Genomic DNA, 21,501 nt, shown 5'->3' on the forward strand with positions numbered 1-21,501 from the left:
CGATTGCATGTTCCAATTTTAATTTGCCAGCGTGTGCTGTGCTATGGGTGTCGGAGTTATGGCGCTAGTCATATTATGCTTTTTTTAATTAGAAATAAAATCCGCTTAATATAGAGAGATTGAATTTTATAGTTTATCATGAATTCTGGTAGCTAAAAAGTTAATATTATTTGTTAATAAGCTGTCCTTTAGGCAAACCAGAAGAACCGGCAGACGAACCATTCTACTGATTCCAGAGGCTGATCTAGCACTAACGAAGTAAGCAAATCGTGATCTCCTCGTTTCTTTACAGTCACGATATCGCCAGAGACATCGCAAAGTATTTAAACCGAGTTCTCCTAATCAAGTTTTATAGTCGTTAAAAAGCTGACCAGTCATATATCTAACGTATTCAAATGTATTGTCAACACAACAGCTAGAATAGAAATATTTAAAAATATGCTATCAGTTCATCCCTTCTAACCTACGTGGTAAAAAAAAATAGTTTTTGTAACCTGAAGGATAACCTTTCCATAGATTATTTTATATATAATAATATATTATGATATTCTGCCCTATATGGATACGTTTTCTCTGATTACTAGCATTCCGGTTCAAGAGTCTGATCCGAGACCTACGATGACCAAATAAATTAGAATATTTAATAGACCTCAATCCATCATGGTTTTTATTATTAAATACTTGTCTTCAATTTAAGCATTTATCTATTTATTTTAACAAAATATTTAATTTAATAAAATAAGTAAATAAATGAATTAGCCACATGTTCCTTTTAAGTAATCTATAGTCATATTAAACGGCTAGATCTTTATATAAATTGAATACCATCACAACTTTTTTCCTTGTATAATTGAGGTGAATAAGGACACTGTCGATGAGTGAAACTTGAATTTCGCAGAGAAACTTTCAGTATTTGGATCGCAAATTTAGTAATGGCTTGTGTTATAACTGATACTGTGGAAGCGGCGGCATTCATCGCCTCAGGCGAACAAGCCAACCGGTGTCTCGAATGTTGCGAACGTTTCTCTTTCGAATATAAAAAAATATCTTTCATAGTTCATTTCATTTACTTCGTTGGATATTTTTATTAATTAACATTTTTATATTAAAATTTAATTCAATTGTTTTGATATTATCTAATTACTGTTGACAGTACCACCAAAGGGGTTACTACAAAAAAGGTTTAAGAACCTTTTAGAATATAGATAAAATAAAATAGAATAAAACTATGTAGTAAAATGACTTGATTTCTATAAGAATGAAAGTTCTTTATCCAGGTGAGCGATTGGGGTTGAGGGCTCCTGCATGAACGGAAGATAAATTCGTCGTTTTGGTGTGTGGATGGCGCGGGCGGCGGGGAGGCGGCGGCGCGGCGTCCGCGCGCGGAGGCTGTTGCGCTCAGAGCACCTGCGCCCGCGCTCCGTAGCGCCGCTCGCCGTGTGCTCAGTCCCCGCGCCCGCGCCTGGCCGCGCCGCCTGCAACCCGAGCCGCCGCCCCCGGCCACGGTACGTGACCCTCCGCTGGCGCGTCGGGGTCGGTCGACTGCGCGTTCCTCACTGCACCGCGCCGCTTGACGCTTGCTGGCATACTCGCTTAAGCAGCTCGGCCGGTTTTGTGAATTTGCCGGGCGAGCTGTGACGTCACGATACTAGTTTGACGCGCGTGCGTGACGATCTGCGCCAGGACGTTTACCGCCCCCGACCTTAGTTTCAGTGCAATAGCGTGCTCGTTTGTGTTCCTTCCCATTTCAGTGATTTAGAGGCAATGGCGATTACAGTTTATTTCAATTGGCAGTTTACTTTTAACAGAAGTTCCATTCCACAATCGTGGAACGATTTGTTTCAAAAATCTTTTGAGTTTTACACGAGTTGGTATGCCTCCTTTTATTATCGTATATGGCTGAAAAATAAAACAAAGATACATTGAAGGTATTAACACCGGCTACCAGTACCTACAAATATTTCAACCTTCAATTAATTTTAATGTAAGTTTCCTATATCGGCATGCAGCGAGCGAGCTTTTTAAGAAGGTAGTGTTGCTTGTTTATCTGTGTGCGAGCGTAGGTACACTTCGACGTTCCAACTTCGCGGCGAAGCCTTTTTGTGTTTTTATTTTTCCTCCTGCCGCGAGACAACAACCTTTATACAGTATACCTACATGTATATATATATAAACGTATGGATATAGCGCGGTACATGCAACGTAATTACATATTTATATATCATGAAATTGTTAGTTAAAAATAATAAACAATGTATATTCGGTATATAATCTTAAGCTTTTGTTTTGCGTTTTAGACGGTTTGAAAAATAAAAATGGTTTTTCTATTGAAACAATAAAACTAATAAATTGCTAATAAAACTACAAATATATCTAGTTAGACATTGTAGCTGAGGTGGAGATTGTAGTGTAAATCGTTTTATACATAAAAAATCTGAAGCAATCAATTTTCTTGTTCAAATTATATCGAATTTCAACATTGGCCAGATATAATCATTGTGACCGATTCGTAAACATATATCCATCCTTGTTTAGCTTATATATTAATACTTAAGTTTATAGGAACAAAGGCTAATGTTTTGTCTCTTTTTCACCCTTGAATGCCTTCGCAGTCTCCGTAATATAGGTTCAGCATGAAAGTTTCTGTTGCTTGATCAGAAAGTTCGTTCAAATTTGTTAAGTTAAAGTATATTGAACTTTTGATTTTTGGATATAATTTTATGAATATTCATTATTCCATTGATTGTTACTATAAAATACTTTTAATACTACATAGTATTCAATACGTCCTGCGAATGATTTGTCAGTAAGACAAAAGGAATATTGTAATTTTGGTGACTAAAATTTACTTGATGTTATTGTTATATAAAGGGTATAACAAGTTCGACAACCACGTGGATGTGTTATAGTCTTTCCAGTTTGTACCGTATGGTGGTGCTTCTGAGCGCCAGACGTGGTTCCTGAACGAGTTCTGGCCGGTCAGGTGCCACTTAATACTTGTTCTGCTCTAACTGGACTCGAATCAGCTGTTACCCGCTTTGTTTGTTCTTTGTTTTAGTAGTTTATAAACAAAACAAACCACTTTATATACATATTGGGCACAAACGAGCATGGTGTTGTATTAAGAAATACTTTAGTGGTAAATTTATTTTATCCGCTTTATTATTGACGGGGGATGTTTTTTCAGAATCCAGAAAGAAGTGTTAGTTTTCGATAGCGGGGCGCTCTTGAGTGGCGCCTCCGCCTGCACAAAGACGTCACAACCAGCGAGTAACGCGGCGAGATGTCCGCGTCGCCACAACCGGCGGGCGCGTGCGACGAGCGAGCCCGCACACCCAGGGCGGTTGCGTCGCCCTCTTCGACTCCCCGGTCCCCGGCTCCAGCTCATGCCGTGCTTGCCACTATGACACCTGTGCAGCCAGCACACGACTACTATCCTCACAAAGTAGAAATGGACTCTGACGACGGCTACCCGCCTGAAGCTCACTCTTATCGCCATTCTCCCCATGGGCTGGCCGCGTATGCACCCGATAATAAAGTACCAGTTCAGCCGGACGTATATGACCAGGGAATGGAGTCGATAGACGAAAAGACTCCTATAGATCTCATTTATGAAGACGATAAAGAGACAGTTATATATACTACTACCCCAGATCAAAAAAGAGTAGAAATGATCAGTGGGCAGCTTGAAGATGGACAGTTGGTTAGCGGCAGTGGACAGTTGGTAGATGGAGGAGTATCAGTTGTCGTAGGAGCGCCCGGACAAGGCACAGTTTTGGTGCTAGCGGATGAATTGGGACAAGTCATCACGATACCTAGGTATTTACAAACTTTTTACTACTCACTATAGAATATTTTATATTGTTTTTTAGGTGTTTCTTGCGGTTTTACCCTAGATAATTTAGTGCACTAATGGACTTTCTTTCTATGTGCACATTTAACATTTGCACGAACGGTGAAGGAAAACATGGTGAGACACCCAAAAAATCGACGTCGTGTGTCAGGCACTGGAGACTGATCACCTACTTGCCTATTTGATTTAAATATGAACATGAAAACGATTCAGAAATCTAGGCCAAGACCTTAAAAAAAAGGTTGTAACGCCACAGATTTATTAATTTTTTATATTAGTCATATGTTGTATAAACTTTTTTACAAATTGAATATCGTACATAAAAACATTTTATTAATTCGAACTAGTCGCTAGTGAGAATAACTTACTCTTCAGGTTCACGATATGAGTATATGTAGGTTACGAAAATCTTTGTATTGATGCAAATATTTATTTTCATCAACAGTGCAGTTGGATTTGGAATTATTGAAAGACTAAGTTGCATAAAGTAATATGTAGTAGGGTGCGTAGTTCGTATAGTATGGTCTCTAAGGTCCAGTGTAACGGTTGTAGCACTAGGCACTAGGAGCGGCTTGTGTGGGTGGAGAGACGTGCTCACCTTGAACTTGCCGAGTCCAAGCCTCTCTCGCACCATGCGATCACATTTCGATGCTGCGTATTCTACCAACTTCAATTCAACTACTAATTATTGTAGTTCAGTCGTTAAATCGCTCTTAATAGACTGAGATATCTCGATTTTTATTAGTATTTTCTAGCTCTATTTATGCTTTAATACATAGCCCGATAAGCATAGCATATTATGAATTTTTAAATGGTGAAATGTACATTAAATATTTTTTTCTGTTAAAATGCATTTGTACTTAATCAATTTTATTTTTCGACTGTAGGAAAGTTTGTAGTAAAGTTGTATTGTTTCATTTAGCACTTAGGTTTGATTCGAGGCTTGAAGACAAAAGAAATAATCTGACAATACTACATCGCAGTAATGCACCTTATATTCATTCACAACGTTGTGTTAAATACTTTGGTAGCAAATTAAATTATAACGTAGTCGATAATCAAAATTGATTCTTAACAGTCAAGTCATATAATAAACTATTCAACTTTAAAAAGCAAATGCTTCTTCTTTATTTTATGAGTAATTTCCTATACTCATTTGTTTAGAACATCTAAATGTAGAAATAAAAAATAGCATTACATATATTATTTAAAAGTATATAGTCGAGGATTTTTTTTAATTTTGTGTATATTCATTTTAATTATTCAAGTATTTAAAACTATCTCTTAAGCCATTAATTAACAATTGACGAAATTTTTATTCCCATTTACAATAGAGCACAAAAATCATAAGAAATGTTGTAAATTGTATAAATCTACAAAAATGTCTATGTAGGCTGACGTGCAACACAACCGTTTATTTAATATTATAAACTAGTAAATTGAAAACTCATGTCCATAAAAAACTGTTGTTAAGATAGGCAAATGTAGGATTATAATGGTACTTCTAATTATAATTGCGTTCATCGTGTCTCTAAAGGTTTGATAGGGGAATTCAATATAAAAAAAGCTTTTAGTTAAAATGAATAAATAATCTCGATATGGATTGGTAGGTGAGTGATAAAAACTCGGCTGAATCGTTTAGGACGCCAAGAGGCAACACAGCCTCACCCGCCGCGCCTCCAAGGCTTTAATGATGACTTTTTGTTATTCTGTGGTACAAACAATAAGAGTTTTATTTGTGCTTTCTGTATATAATATATAATAAATATTTTTTTATCAACTAAAATATATTCACGCTTTTGTATTATTAATATTCAATAATCGATACAATAACCTTTTGTTTGTATCTCTCTCTTAATGACAGACGTATAGCTATACTTCACAATTGATAATAATGGACAAGTAGTTCTACATATCAGATAATATATGGTATAGGTTCAATTTGTAGTTCTATTAAATAAATTCGCTAACGTTTATGCCTTGTTCCATGATCGGACGACAGCGATCCCCCCTCCGCGCGTTCCCCTCTCCCGTTTCTCTTATTTTATTGCCTCGCACTCGTTGCGGTGAACCCTCGAGATGAGCTTACGATCGCCTTCTTCCCAATAATTATAATTTAATGTAATTATTTTACTTACTTATGTGATAAGCTTTGGAATTCAGTCATGCTTTTCAATTTATTTAATGAAATATCGTTAAAAGTAATTCCTTTTTTAAGTTTAATAATTTTCGTAAAGTTATCTTTAAGGCGGAATTTCTTTATTTAATACCACCAAAACAGATATATGATGTTCAGTCCCTAATATAGTAATTTTTAATGTATATATTATATATAACTTTTTTGTAAATGTTTATATTTTCACTGTCTTAAAAGGTCAATAATCGAATAAATGCGGTATGCGTTGACTCGCTAGTGAAAGACTTCAACGAGCGCACAGTTTATATCAGTGTAAAGGTTTTTTCGATGAATTTCAAAGAAAGTAAAGTTGAGATTTGTAACTATAAGATAGTATCAATATATTACAATAGAAGATAGGATAAAGTACTCATATATGAAAATTCATTATTCAGGATAATTACAGTTTCATAAACATCTGAAACACATGACATCATCACATCTTTCCAAGTTAATAATAATGACCGCAAGTATAAACACAAAGTTCAGTATGTCCTTTAAAAATTAACGATCATCCTTTCTACCTGCCGCTGTCCGACTGCAAATAAAAAACGTTTCCCTCGCATAAAGGGTTCATTTCCCATCGCAGGTTGTCTCACACATGAATCAGGAACACGCAGATAAAGCTTTGAGCAATACGGACCGAACTGATATCTCAAATACGTTTTCATAGCGAACGAATGTTATATATATGGATCTTTTTAAAAAGTTTTACGTCTTTCAAACAAAAGTATCACGAACATCGTGTAAATGTCAAAGGAAAAGACAAAAACATTCATGATAACAAATTTGTTAAAACAAACTCATTTTATATTTTAAATATAACTACTTTTAAATAAAATGATACAACTCTCTATGGTTTTCCAAAAATTCTAAGATATCAAAACTTCAATGTTTTTTCTTTTACTTAAAAATGAGCCTTATAATTTGGTAATATAGTTGAATGTTCTGACGCCATTTCTTATTTTATTATTTATTATTCAAAGCGATATCTAGCTTTTTGTCGGGGATTCCTTTGCGATTAGATTTTCGTTAGAACTGATACATTCATTTGGATACATTGTATGTAATAGAATAAACGAATAATACGAACAAATACTACATAAACTTAAAGTGATCAAAATGTCTATTTAACTTCTGATTCGAAATTATTCAATAAAAATCTAGTAGGAGAGACCCTTGCAGAAGTCCATAGGTAACCAATAACAATTTTTAAATAATAAGAATCTCTGACACCAATTAAATATCTTGCTATAGATATTATATATATATATATTAATCACCGTATTTAACTTGAGTAATTCTCCTTTACGCTGTAAATGGAGTTTAAAACGCCGGAAATTAGCTCGTTTTAAAATAATTTCTATCTGCTCTAATTATATAACGCTAGGGGACTATAACCTATCGCCCACGAAAGGCCGAACACCTGCAAGTCTTGCATTTTAATTCAATGTAATTTATATCTATTACTTTTGGCGAAAACCGTTTACATAGACTTTTAAATAATAAAATTAATTTAAAAAAAACCTTATTCTTGTTATACAAAGGTATTACTACTGCTACCAGTATAACTCGTTAGTATTAGATTAATACACTATATGTACGCTATACGTATAATCTTATAAACAGGGAACTGGAAAAGCTATTTCAAAAATAGATTTTTTAGTCTGAACTTTAAATTATTTATTTCATCATAGCATTTTAGAGTTTCAAAACGATTAAACAACTTTGCATAGATTTAGATACGTATCTATAAAATCATTGACTCGTAAAATCGGAGAAACTCTTTATTCATCACATTGACATAGTAAACATAATGTTACAAGGTGTGTTTGTTTGGGTGCGTTGTTTCAGTGTGTGCAGCAGCTTATTAGTGAGATAAAGACAGAGAGATTCTGTGAGACTGAGAGAAACAGACGTCAACAAGGCTAGGCTTACCATATATGTATTTATAATATGAATGTTCGATTTTATTAACTTCATTCGTTATACCATTCGACATTTTAATAATAATACCGAGAGGTAGGTAAATGCGTTCGAGTTATTTTGTTTTCCTTTTCCATAGTTTTAGTTGGATATTTTAGTACAATATAAGAATATTTTCTTTCTATAATGATCTTTCTTTATATACATTAGTGTTTTTGTTCACTTTCAATTTGTTTATTAATATAATGATCCAACATAAATAAAAAAGATTATAAAGTAGGTAATGGAAAGATAAGACGCGGTCGTATAAAATCAACAGAAAGATGTGTTTCTCACAGATTAAGCAATATTAGCCTCTGCTCTGTATTTTTTGTTAATTTAGCTTGAATTGATGGCGACGCGATTTGAATTTTAAATTTTATAACATGGTTTACGATGTACTATAAAGTTTATTAATTTTAAATGTTTAATATTTTATTTTCAAATATAGATATTACATCGACGTCATTTATATTAAATTAAATGGTAAATAATGAAATATTTAAAGTGTGGCGATTAAGACGGAGTAAATTGAAATACCACAACGGACAACTCGATCTATTTTTGTTGACATACCTACTTACGTATTTAAGGTTGTACATTCACTTGTGTTTACATTCGAGTAGTGGGTAGTGTAAACACTGGGCAGGGTCCGAAAAAGCGACATTGTTGCAAGGACCACAGCTCAAGGGCACCCCTCTCACTCACACCACGTCATATTCATTTTAGGTAGTTTATAAAAAAGTTAATGAAGCGAAAAAGTGAACTCAGATCGCAGCATGTGCTTTGATATATCATGATTGCCCAAAACTCTGGGATAGTGTATTCTTTACAAAACAAGTATTGATGTTCAAATCTTAAGTAGCTAGCATATTTGTGCGTCTCTTGTTTTTTTTAAACTGCCCTATTATTTTAATGCGTCATAAAAAGATACAACGGATACGGTACACTTTTAAGGAGTAGAACATTTTTGTATATGCGTGTTTAATGTTTTATCTCGGCATCTTATAATTACCGCTCATTTTTTGCCCGATGCGAAGCAAGGACAGTTTCTTGACGTGCTCAAGGAATTCACTTACCTATAACGCTTAAAAAAGAAAGAGTTAAAGGGACGATATGGAATTGTTTTTTGTACAGTAAGTGCCGAGCGAGCCTCGGTCTACGTACAAGGAGACGCGATCCGCCACGTCTGCACCGCGCAGCGATGTAAATGATCCCCTTGAATAATGTATCCCATTCTTGGTCATCTCGTCTCCTAACATATAAGGTACAAGGCAATTAACCGTTACTTGTAACCGCTTTCTATCTACATATACAAAGAAATACGTTAATAAGTATTATTGAAGATGTACTCGTATAATGATTTAAAATTGCACACAACAATGATTTGATTCTTTACACAGATTCATTACCTACATATTATAACAATATACTATACTTATATTAATTATAAGTTTGGACTTTAAAGTAATTATCAATAATAGTGTCTAGTTAGTATATTTTTTTAAATTAAAGATAGGAAGCGCTTTCCTTAAGTATTGATTTACACATACTATTGGGAATATTTAAATTAATTTAAAGGATAATGACGATTGACAGTTTAATCTCTGAAAACAAGTTGCGTACTGTGTATGCAAACGTTATTTATTATTATATACATATATTTATTATTATACATTCTCAAGATATTGTAATATCTGTTTACTGTTACTCACTGTTATTAGGGAATATTAACTAATATTAATGAAAAAGACTATATTTTTTTCTTCATCTAGAACTAGTTATTTTAAATTAATATACTTACATTTTAATCTTAGCACACCACCTAGACATCTTATAGCATTGGTTTAACGTCAGATTTAGTTGAAGGCAATTTTTAAATGCCGCGATTCAAATGCTAAAGTAGTGACATAATTTGTACAATTGTGAATGTAGACGTGAGTATAATATTTTAACCGTCGATCTTTGCGATGTCTTGGAATATAGTTCTATGGTAACGTATAAAGGAAGTTTACAAATGATAATGAACCCTGGGCACATCGTGTCTTGTGTGAATTTTGTGGTACAAAGGCGAGAGGCGCGCGAGCGGGTCACGACTAGCGCGCACGCGCGTTCGTGACCTTGCCGTGTGCGCTGCCTGAGGTCATAATGTTGCGGCGATGCGCTGGCTTCACACCAAATTTTCGTATACTTCCTTACTCTTTTAATACATACTTATAACAACCAATATAAGCAATCGTCGAATGAATCATAATAGTAAACCTAAGCGTTAGCGCGCCAGGTCCACAACCTTGCGCGATAACGAGAAAACGAAATAAATTTATAATACACAATATATATGACGCAATATTGAATGTTACAAAATAAGAAACAAGCAATAGTCATAGTCATAGTAAGTGGCTAGGTAAGATGACTTAATATTGGTAGACTTTAATATTTAATCAAATTTAAAAGTAATTTACGTATATGTAAATAAGCTGTAGGTAAATAGAAATAGAACGTATGATGGGTATCATACTTATGGCCCTAATAAAAATTATGCACAAAATTTTGTATAAATATATGTTTTAGAAGATAGTTAGATCAAACAATAAAGTCCATTAAGAATTTATATTAGGGAAGCGTTACTTAATTGCTTTCATATTTTATAACATTATTGGTATTATATATTATTTTATTAACACTTTAATGTGTTAAGAAAAGCTTTGGAATGAGAAATGCGGCACCATACTTAGCCATAACAGGGCGTTGGTGACTTTCTCTTGAAGGGTTTGCGAATTTGCAATAGTACTGTATTCAAGCATTTAATTTTTTTTCCACTTTGTGAAAGTAGACTGGGCCATGTATTAAAAACGAGTATGTTGATTTTTCTATAAAAAGAGCTTAAATCAGTGGTTTATTCGGGCTAAATTTATTTTTCAGTCTCACCTTAAATGGTTATATAAAAGAATTTCCTTAACATGTTGCTTTTTTAAAAATAAATATTTTTTTATTTATCTATTAAAAGTTAAAAAGAACATATGAAAAAAGTAGAAATTTTCCATTTAATATATATTTTGAAATTGAGCAGAAAATAGTCAAAATATTTAGCCACCTTCAAACATTTATCTATCAGCTATTTTACAGTTAATATGTGAATTCATTTAAAACAACAAGTTGGAATAGAACCAGTTTCATAAAAATAAATTGAAAACATGTTCTGATCCCTTGAAGGGAATATCAATACGAGAAATCGTAATAGCATTTAGCTAATTAGAGTACGATGTCGTTGAACTCTAATGTATGGAACTATATCTATAATTTTTTCCGAAAGATGCCAAAACAAGCGATTGAAAGCACAATATATATTTTTTTTTTATTTTCCTGCTTCAAGTCAGGCTAATTTATTTAATACTTATTTGAGCAATAATGAAGAGTTATATACAATAAGTCGCAAATAATCTAGATCAAAGAACGCTTAATATTTAAGAAGTTATTTTTTCCTATTTTTGCAACGATGCAAATAAACAGGCAAAAAATTACCTTTTTAAAATACCATATAAGTAAAGTGTGGGAATTAAATTCTATTAGAAAGTAGTTGATCAGATCTTTACCTATGCTAGGTTGGGTGCCTAGCTTTCCTGTCTTGACAACTATTGCAATTAGTTCCGGAATAATAAGTTTTACGCAATTCATAATAGAATAAACAGATTTATCATATACTTCATATATTGGCACCGAAGTAAAGTAAACAAGAAAGTCATTGACAAACAAATAGTTGTATTTAAAAAATATACGTAATCTACCACAGTTTTTTATTTTTAAATGGCATCACGTTTACAGAAAAACACATAACAATGATAGAGTTAATTGAAATAAGGAGATGTTATTCATCAAAATTTATGAATATAGACGTTGCTTATATTTGACGACATATTTTTATTTTTTTCAATAATATTTGCCTGTGATTGAGTTAAGACTAGGATTATTTAACTGGAAAAAGTATAATAGCTGTGTATATTTATATATGGCCATAAATATTTGTCTGTTACATGATACGATTGAGAAACTGATTTTATCATGATGGATCATCGGAATGTATTCGACCTCTTAAAGGTTGACTTAGGTAGGTAGTATCAACGTTATAAATTAATTATGCACGAGAACTGAAGAAAGAGTAAAAATACTGTTTTTTATTGTAGAACAATCGTAACTTTTGGGTATATCTGTTTTTTCCTTTCCTCGCTTGTAGATGTCTCTGTACGAGCATACATAAAGCATATTGTAGTTCAATTAAACTACAAGAGATGGCGCTTGAAACAAGAATGAGGTTTTAATATATTTGCTTTATTTTGTATTGGCTACGGTAAAGAATACTGCGCTAAAACAAATGTTTCTGCAATGCAAATACAAAAATAAAATACTAAAGTTAAATAAGTGTATTTAATAATAAAACAGTTTCTTAATGAATATCTTCAAGACAATTTATATATCTACCGGCTTTGGCCTATTTTTTATGTTTAATTAGTGTTTTTTCCGTCTCTATTTTTTGACAAAGCTGCTAAAATCAATTCTCATAAACTTAGTTTGTATGTCAATAAGATTTGTGTCAGAGTTCGCTTTATGCCTCAAACCTTTATTGTGTTAATAATTTGATAACTTCCTAAGTGTCCAACTTTTTCCTAAAGTTTTGTCTGCTATTATGATTTTTGATACATTAATAAACCTACTCAAAAAAAGTTTAACAAAGAGACTCTCGTCGGAATTATCGATTAGATCAAAAAGCAAACCTATTCAAATATTTCGTAAAAACATATATAACAAACTACAATGCAGTAATTTTTCGGCTGTTTGCTTAATTGAATACAATAAACTATATCTTAAACTGATGTGGTTTCTTTATTTATTTTTATAGCCACAGACGTTATAATGTTACAATATAAAAACAAGAGTAATATTGCAATATAATTATAATTACGTTGCATATTTAGCTATCAGATAAACTGTATGAAATTAAAATGACGCTGCAAGTGGAAAATGAACGTTAATGCAGATTTAAGTTGTAGAGCGCTCAGCGTTTTCTTGGCAGTTATCATATCCATCGCATTATTGACCTTAATCTTTACAATTTATGGTCATTCAGTACAGACTACCATAAACGTTTTATTGACTCTCGTTTGAAACCCTGGATAAACCGTTTTATTGCACTTCGCTTTTCTTACTCGTATTTTATATTTATTAGCTGCTACACCCTATTGTCACTTAACTTATCTTTAAGAGTTTTAGGTCTATACTAACAATATAATTGGACCAGCAAGGATTTATTATTGAAAAAATGTATAATACTGTATAAAAGTTATCAAACAGATTATATTAATCAAATTTTAAACGAAACTGAGATGCTTCGACAAAAGTTTGTTACGTAAACTATAAGAATTTGACTATACAATTTGGTTAATAAACAGTAAGTAATGTTCGCTGATCAATAATTTATCGTTAAGAAATAGTTTCTAATCAGAACAGCCTGTATTTATATCAACAACAAATTGCAGTTATTTAGGTATTTCGATAAGCAATCGGCGCCACAGGCCGCAGTCACAGCCATATAATGCGTTTACAATTCTGTTAAGGTTTTTCAAGAAGTTTGAGATCAATATTGTTTTGATATTTACGCATATCGCAATGACATTTTCTTATCGGGCCTATTAAGTTTGTTTGTTTGTACAAATGCCTGTACAAAGAAGGCAATGAATTTGCTCTTTAGCTTGGATGTGTATTGGGCTTATAATACACTCGGCGATCGCTAGTACGGTCACGTTCCCATTGTTTGAGGGTCTGATAAAAAGTTCAGTACTAATAATTAGTTTCAGTACCTTAAGAGAGAAGTCGCAAAACAAGAAGTTTAATTAGCACTCATAAAATCCCAGGTTGGATAGATAATGTGATGTTTTTGTATTATTATTTTAATAAGGTATGGAACAACAATTTTCAGATTTATAATGTGAAATACTCATCGTAAACTTAAAAAAAAATATGTTGTTTCTAGAGAGGATTCTGCCTGAAACCTCTTCCCAATTAAATAGGAAAAGTTAAAGAGTTATTATCAGAACTTAGTTCAGTATGTGCGTAAAAAAATGTATTTCAAATTAAAAGCAAGGACATTTTAAATCGACATCGAAACATTATTAAATGTATGATTGTATTGTTGTTTATTCGATCACTGTCACACGAGTTAGCCTCGTTTCGCCTCCAATTATTGACATTGGGAGGTGCTATTTATAAAGTCAAATTTAAAGTGCATGTGCCTTGTACCAAGACGATTAGAATGATAGGTCAACATAACGCGAGCAATATTACTCTATGCGTTTTGTAGGGCTCCGCCCTTAGTGCTAATTTAGTTCAGCATAAATCTTGTACCCCGTTGCCTCGTTGCCATTCGTCACCGTTGTAAGGCTGCCATCTGAAAAACGATCGTGGTTTTATTATCAAAGCTCTAAGCGCGCAGTTAAACGGTTCATTAAGAGTTATTCGTTACGATTGCAAATTCGCTTTGGATGAATTTGATTAATATACCTTGTCGTTTTGTGTTTTCACATTTGTTTATAAAGAAAGTAATTGTTGCTTGCAGTTATACTTTTAACAAAAATTTCTAATGATCTATCTAGGGTAAATTTCAAATTTAATAGCATTTGATTTTTAAAATTGTATCTTAAATTATTATATTGCCTATATCCGGTTAATAATCCTCTCACGGAGATTTGGAAGATAATCGTTTTTATAATTAAGTCTAAAATAGAACCTCATAAATTTTATTGCGCTTACTCAGGCGGTGAAAGGGCGGCTGCTGTATTTGACCATCCAATAAATGTTTTTGTTATTGTAAACATTTATGACAGTATTTTTATTGCATTTTTACAGTTTTCTCAAGATTGTGCGATAATCATAAAAAAACAATTAAAATATCTAGTTGTTTATCACTAATTATTTCTTTGATCTGCAGCGACAGCTTATTAGAAAGTGTAAATTTATTGTACAATCACTGATCTCCAATATAATATTAAGAACTTAATCACAATAGGGGTTATTAAGTATATTCGTGGAGATCAAAACGTACCTAAGTGTAGTAATATCAAAATGCTAGGAAATCTATGTAGCATCAGCAGTCAGGAGTACTTCTCCTAACGTAAAGATATAATTATTTTAACTATACATACGCATTTTAAAATTCTTCTTTTAAAGATAATGTTTCGAAGAAATGAGGCACATCATAAAGTTAGATATCACACTACAAGTCGAATTTCTTTGACCTCCAGCTGGTTTCAACATATAAATACTTTTAACAAAGGATATCTTTAGCCATCAGTCATAACAAAGCCAGTACCACTACGGTGACATCTCTAAACTGCCTCTTAAACGTGTTATGCAGCTACTAGAAACGCAATTTAGCGGTACGGAGAAAAAATGATTACTATCTTCAAGAGTTTTCTACATACATACCATTATGTCTGGTAAAGGTGTTATGGAAACTTATCTTTTTCTTCACATAACTGAGGAAGCGTTTTATGCTGCTGGTATTTGTGGCACATGCAAAATTCCGACTCAAATAATGAAGTGCTTTAATAATATTATTAAAAAGAAAATCAAAACAAATCTAAATATATATAGTTTGGTCCCTGTGACAGTACCTTTAACGCTGGCAGTATTTCCTCGCTGTTTTGCGATACTTATTCTCAGATAATTTCAGATTTGCCGATGGTAAATTCTGTAATCCAATAATATTAATTTTTGTTTTTTGATATGAAGAACCTAGAGACTTTATTATAATTATACATATTTACTACGCTATAGCATTATTTCTGCCATAGTATAGTATAGTATATAGTATAGCCGTAGCAGGAAAGAGTTTGTTGTTTAATGCTCCGCAATGCCCTAAGAATGTATGGCGCAGTCGTATTACTGAGTCTATTTTATTGATCATTTGTAAGGCAGAGGTGATAAGCTTTGTGTGCCTACAGACAAACAATAATTTTGCCAATTCAGGAACAGTTTAAGTGCTCTTTTCTCGAAACCGAGTGCAGCAGGGCCATAGTAGCGGTACCGGCCACTCGGATCCGTGCAAGCGTCCCTTTCATTTTTTTAAACCATTGCCATCCCTAGTAATCGAGTAACCGGAACCCGAAGTGCTGTATGCTGACCACTCGGATCAGAAAAATGATTTTTTTTAAACATTCATATATACTTAGTAAATTTCGCCATAAAATGTTTTGGTTTCCGTCTATCAATTTGTATCCAATGTTTAAGCATAAGAGTTAATGAAATCTCATTCTGTATGTAACTGTAGCATTTTACACAACTCCTAAGCTTGGTTCGAAGGATACTTTATCGTACACAAACACACACATATCATATCACATTATTTGCATGACCCATATTAACATTATATGTATATAATCACTTATATAAAATTATCCTAATTATAGTTGCAGTAGTGCAGAGGAACTGTCAGATTTTTCAAGGTTCACGTCTCTTTCAGATTGTACTAAATGGCAACTGAACTGGCATTTAAATGCCATGCGTTTTTAAATTCATACTGCGTGTGCAATTAAAGCTTTGCCTTCGATTACTTTGTCATAAACACGAGAATTCTTGAAATGAAGTGATGTTTATCGCCGTCTTCCGTTAGGATAATATTTAATATTAAATATGTTATTTAAAAATGCTTACTACAAATTATTAACATATAATACAAAGGTTATAACTTAATACAAAATGTACAATTTATATTAATCATAAATAAATAAACCAATTTATCCAACATTTGTTGGCCCGATTTAATAAAGTAATGCGATAAAATTAGTAGTTTTAGTATATATATAACGACTATAATATCATTATGTGTTACTCACGTAACTATAAATATATACTATTTATGTTCTTTATGAAACATTAAAAAAGACGCGCTGTAATAGAAATGTTCGCGTACATTTATATAAAGACATACTAAACTAATGGTTTTAATTACTTCCATACTAAGAGAATTCCTAGATGAGTACTGGATATATGAAGGATAAAATAAATACATATACACACTAAAGTTACGTTATGAACAGCCTTACGCTAGGTGCATCGGGTCAATTTATCAATGCTTGTCAAATGACATGATTTACTGCGACACGCTCTTGTACAAGAGGCTTCATATAAAAATTACTGCCCATGGGAGTGGCTTTTAGTACGTATTTCATAGGCGGCTGCTAATATAATTCTATTTTAAAAATACAGCCTTCAGCAAACACTGATCGTATAAAATAACCATTTTGTGCGCACTAATGAGATTTATGATTGCCATCAAGGCCTAAGCGATGGTTGAATCAAAAATAAAAACATATTTATACTGATTGATTTGCGTGGTTGTTAATTTTTTTTGAGTAGTAGATATGTAGTTTCATTTTTAATAAGTGTAGTGTTTATTGAATTTGTAACAAAAACGTGATATGTTTTTTGATATCAAAATTTTCATGAAAAATGCACACAAATGAATAGTCTTTATGAATAGTAGAATCAATTAGCTTATATAAGACACACATAACCAATACATAATAATAAGAACTGTTAGGATAGGCAAATAAAAATATACTACGTAGTTCAGTTAATATCGCATAAAACGTATAACAACCAAAATAATAATGATTTGAACTTGGGATTTAGATGGCTGATGCGGTCTAGTCTATGACAAAAAAAAAATTAACCAAACATCATCATCAACATCGTCGAAGAGTTAGAGACTTCCTATACATACTGTACTGGTACGTAAAGCCTATAGATTACGGTAACAATAGCATTTGATGTGACCAAGTTGACCTGTTTATGCCCCCTTTACGTTACACGGATACAAAGGGTTCGTTTTTGATAAATCGTTGAAAAGAAACAAAGGACGCATAAATTTATCGCTGCTATCTCGCCTATCATGATCATGCTTTCTCTGGGTGTTAATACTATGAGATTACCATCGCATATAGGACATAAGCTACGACGTTGCACAAATCGCACTGCCTGTCCGTCTTATTGCGTAGAAGAAAGCTCCGACCCCACAACATAATTTGTGTTTTATGCAGCAGCAACAAAGTTGATTTTCGAATGCCCTTAACTGAAATCCTTAGTCATTACTTCTCATGTCTTGTCAGTATTTATTTCGTGTATCAGGCTCTTGTATAAGATAAAACCGGTAAATTATATAATCAATACGGCGAACCTTAATGATACCAATCTTATTTCAATGATTTTGAATCTTTCCACGTCATTACCAAATATAAAGCCAACATTTAAATATAAAATAATTCACGTGTTTAGTGAATTTTTATCTAATATTTAAATCAGTACACTCCGCGTAGCATTAAAGTTTGTAAATTATGAACCGTGCTATCTCTACAAGTTTTATAAGCAATAATGTTAACATTATTAAAAGCTATATATGTTTTTATAGAGCTATGGTAAGTTTTTCAGTAAGAATTTTTATATATTTTAAACTACTATGAATAAGAAACTAATATTATATCTCTAAACTAATATATATCTTTTTAATTTATAATTTGACAACTATGACTACGACGACATTTTGAATTCTTTGTGGGCACTAAGAAGTAAACCTAAACGTAAACTTCTTCCTTAATATTTCTTAAAAATTGTAGACATTTTATTAATTTTTCTCTCTATTTGACACTCGAGAAAACTAAATCTTATGATTCAAGTTGTAAAACACATAATAGGCAAACGAAATATAAAAGCACACCTGTGGGTTTATCTAATCTATTGAAATTGCTAACCGTTCTTTATTGAAAGGGGTGTCACGTAACTAAGTACTGTCTTTTAAATCCCTTCTAAAAGTAGGGTTGTTTTTTATAGAGGAGACAATGCTCCTAACAAAGAGTTTGATGACCAACGATGACCAGTACTGACCAGTGTGGGAAGCAGCAGTTATGGCTTTCAGAATGCTTGACCCCTTCTTTGTTAATTTATAGATGCCTTTCATTGAAAAGAAAGGGGTCGATTCTTAGAATGGAAATTCGTTGTAGAGATTTATAATTTTTTGCGCGTTGGTTAGGCAAAATAACAAAGATAAGAATCCTCAGCGGCAAACTTCCCATGAATTTATTTTTCTACCTATAATTAAGCGGACCCGGCATGGACTTGAGATATTTTCGTGCGCACGACGTGAATGGCTTACACAAGAACTGTTCAGGTATTTCGGAGAACAGTAATGTGATAAAACGGACCCTCCAATTATTATTTCATTCGGTACGCGAAAGTACTCAGTATAGTTATGGCGATTATTGACCAAAATCGGTGCCTGTGCTCGTTACGCCACTCATACCTTCTGCCTGTCGGGTTTTGGTTTCATTACTCACGTACTTTAAGTGTATACTTATCTGAGTATATACTTAAACTCATTTTAACAGGCACTGAAAAAATGTGCTACACATTGTACTGCTTAAATTATGATTAAGATTCAATCGGTCGAGTTTTGTATAAGAGTTTATATTCTCACAATAGAATAGTTTTCGTTATTGAAATTCATATGGTGTTATTAATTAGAGTAGCACCTGGTTATTAATTAGTCAAATTATTACGGCATTTGTATTTTATGAGATGAACGATCTCAATCACATGCGACTAGACGTACCTATCTTAAAACATTGATGGATAATCTTTTTCCAATAGGAAACATACTTAGTATTCCATTAGCGATTTCCTTGAGTGAATTTGTAATGTATTTACGTACTTAAAAACTAACATGACACATTATCTATGACAATCCATCTCGACGACTGAGCTTTGGATTCTCTTATAAGCCGCCTTTGAGTGGGCACCACTATTTAGGGCTGTCTAATTGGAAGATAAAACAAATAATTGTATCGATCACTAACTACTAAGATACCATATAGCAATTAGAAGAATAAACATTATTATTACGCCATTTTGTATGTAAAATAAATAAATAGTTATTATAAAAGTATCTTAATAAACTCTTTAAAAGTAGTACAGTATATTAAATTGATATACACTGTTTATATTGTCGAGTAGTTAATGCGGAAATTGGTCCATAGATAATAATAGGTGAGGAATTTTATCAGTTCTAAGCTGTGTCAGGTTTGCATGTAATTATCTGCGTTTAAATATTATTATCAACATAATTTTATTGGAGTTTATACCCTTGAAACTGTTTTGAATAATATAGTAATAACAATGTGTTGGTACTTGATTTATTTTAAGAATTAATCGTATCAGCAATCGGTTTTTATAAAATCGCCACTCACTAAAGAAGTTAAGTAATTCAGTATTGATACATTATTAATTTATCCTTATAAAATATACAATAGTCATTTACGTAAATTTGTATGTTACTGTGTTGCTAAGACTATAATGTATACAAACCAACTATCGCGTCAAAACGGATGATTAGCTCAAACGGTCTAAGATATATAAAAACAAATCGTTTCTTATAACGTATAGGTCATACGATGAGCTACATACAAAATAATATAAAAAAAATAGTTTTACGTTGATATAGTATTGAAATAGATTATCCGTATTTTTACTTTGCAAACAGTTTCTCTATTTGAAATAAGAGAGATATACACATTTATATAAATTATTCTAATTTCAATCTAGTCATTACATCTGCTACGGCACCTTTTCAAGTCATAAAGTGTTTAAGTGTCCCACAATATTTAGTCGAAATAACATTTACTTGCTCTTGTATTACGGAAATGAATTCTTTATCATATAATTAAGTAACTAGTTTTTAGAAACGTCTGATTTATATTTTAGACGGTAAATTAGCAATTAGAGTAATATAAAAAAACCATTAAATAATATACCGCCAATCTTATAACCACACGTAAGTTTTTTTTAACCTTGTTTCTCTATTCACATTATAAATAAATAATATGTGTGTGTCGTATGTAAATTGTATTAACAGTTATAGCAACAAAACCTTAATTAAGAAATATATTCAGATCAAGATTTTGTGTGGTGAGCAAAAATCAACGGATGCACGTATTGCAGGAAAACCTAATGCCTAAGTTAGCACTCACTTAGTCAAAGTTTTACTGTAGCCCTTGGAACTTTATCCCTATCTTCTTTGCCGATGAGTAGAGATGCCTACAGGTTCGATTGTAATGACGTAGAATAAGTGATACCTTGATGATCTTATGTTCCTAAATAAACGTATTTTTTTTTATCTGGGCATATTTTTATTTATCACTAATGATTAAACTATTAACAAAATATAATTTTAATACTAATTAGACGCTTCCATTGTGTTAGTAAGAATATGTTTTAAAATCATTTATAAAGTGACATTATGAGAAAGATGGAATTAAACTTTTATTACTCATATGTTGGGGCTATAGACAATGCTATAGATAAATATAAGTCATAAAGTTTTTTAAACAAATGTTCGATAGAGAATGATTTTGCTAAATAACGAAGCCGTGCTAATTGTTAATATAACAGTACGATTGAAGAACAA

At 32.4% G+C, this 21,501-nt stretch overlaps 1 protein-coding gene across 4 annotated transcripts in view; it reads left to right on the top strand.

Moving 5' to 3' along the window:
• Nucleotides 1-1,350: 1,350 nt before the first annotated feature.
• Nucleotides 1,351-21,501, top strand: part of LOC111004083 (protein grainyhead) — a 70,262-nt gene continuing 50,111 nt past the window's right edge. Inside the window, exons 1-2 of one of the 4 annotated variants that reach the window (XM_022274923.2) lie at nt 1,351-1,505; nt 3,188-3,819. In XM_022274923.2, coding sequence (XP_022130615.2) covers nt 3,284-3,819 — 536 coding nt within the window. In that variant the 5' untranslated portion in view covers nt 1,351-1,505; nt 3,188-3,283. Of the gene's footprint in view, nt 1,506-1,564; nt 1,872-3,187; nt 3,820-21,501 lie in introns of those variants that run through there. The other 3 variants (XM_022274926.2, XM_022274927.2, XM_022274924.2) reach the window with 3 other exon arrangements.

The sequence above is a fragment of the Pieris rapae genome, chromosome 1, assembly GCF_905147795.1.
Source record: "Pieris rapae chromosome 1, ilPieRapa1.1, whole genome shotgun sequence".
In the NCBI taxonomy this organism is placed as follows: Eukaryota; Metazoa; Arthropoda; class Insecta; order Lepidoptera; family Pieridae; genus Pieris; species Pieris rapae.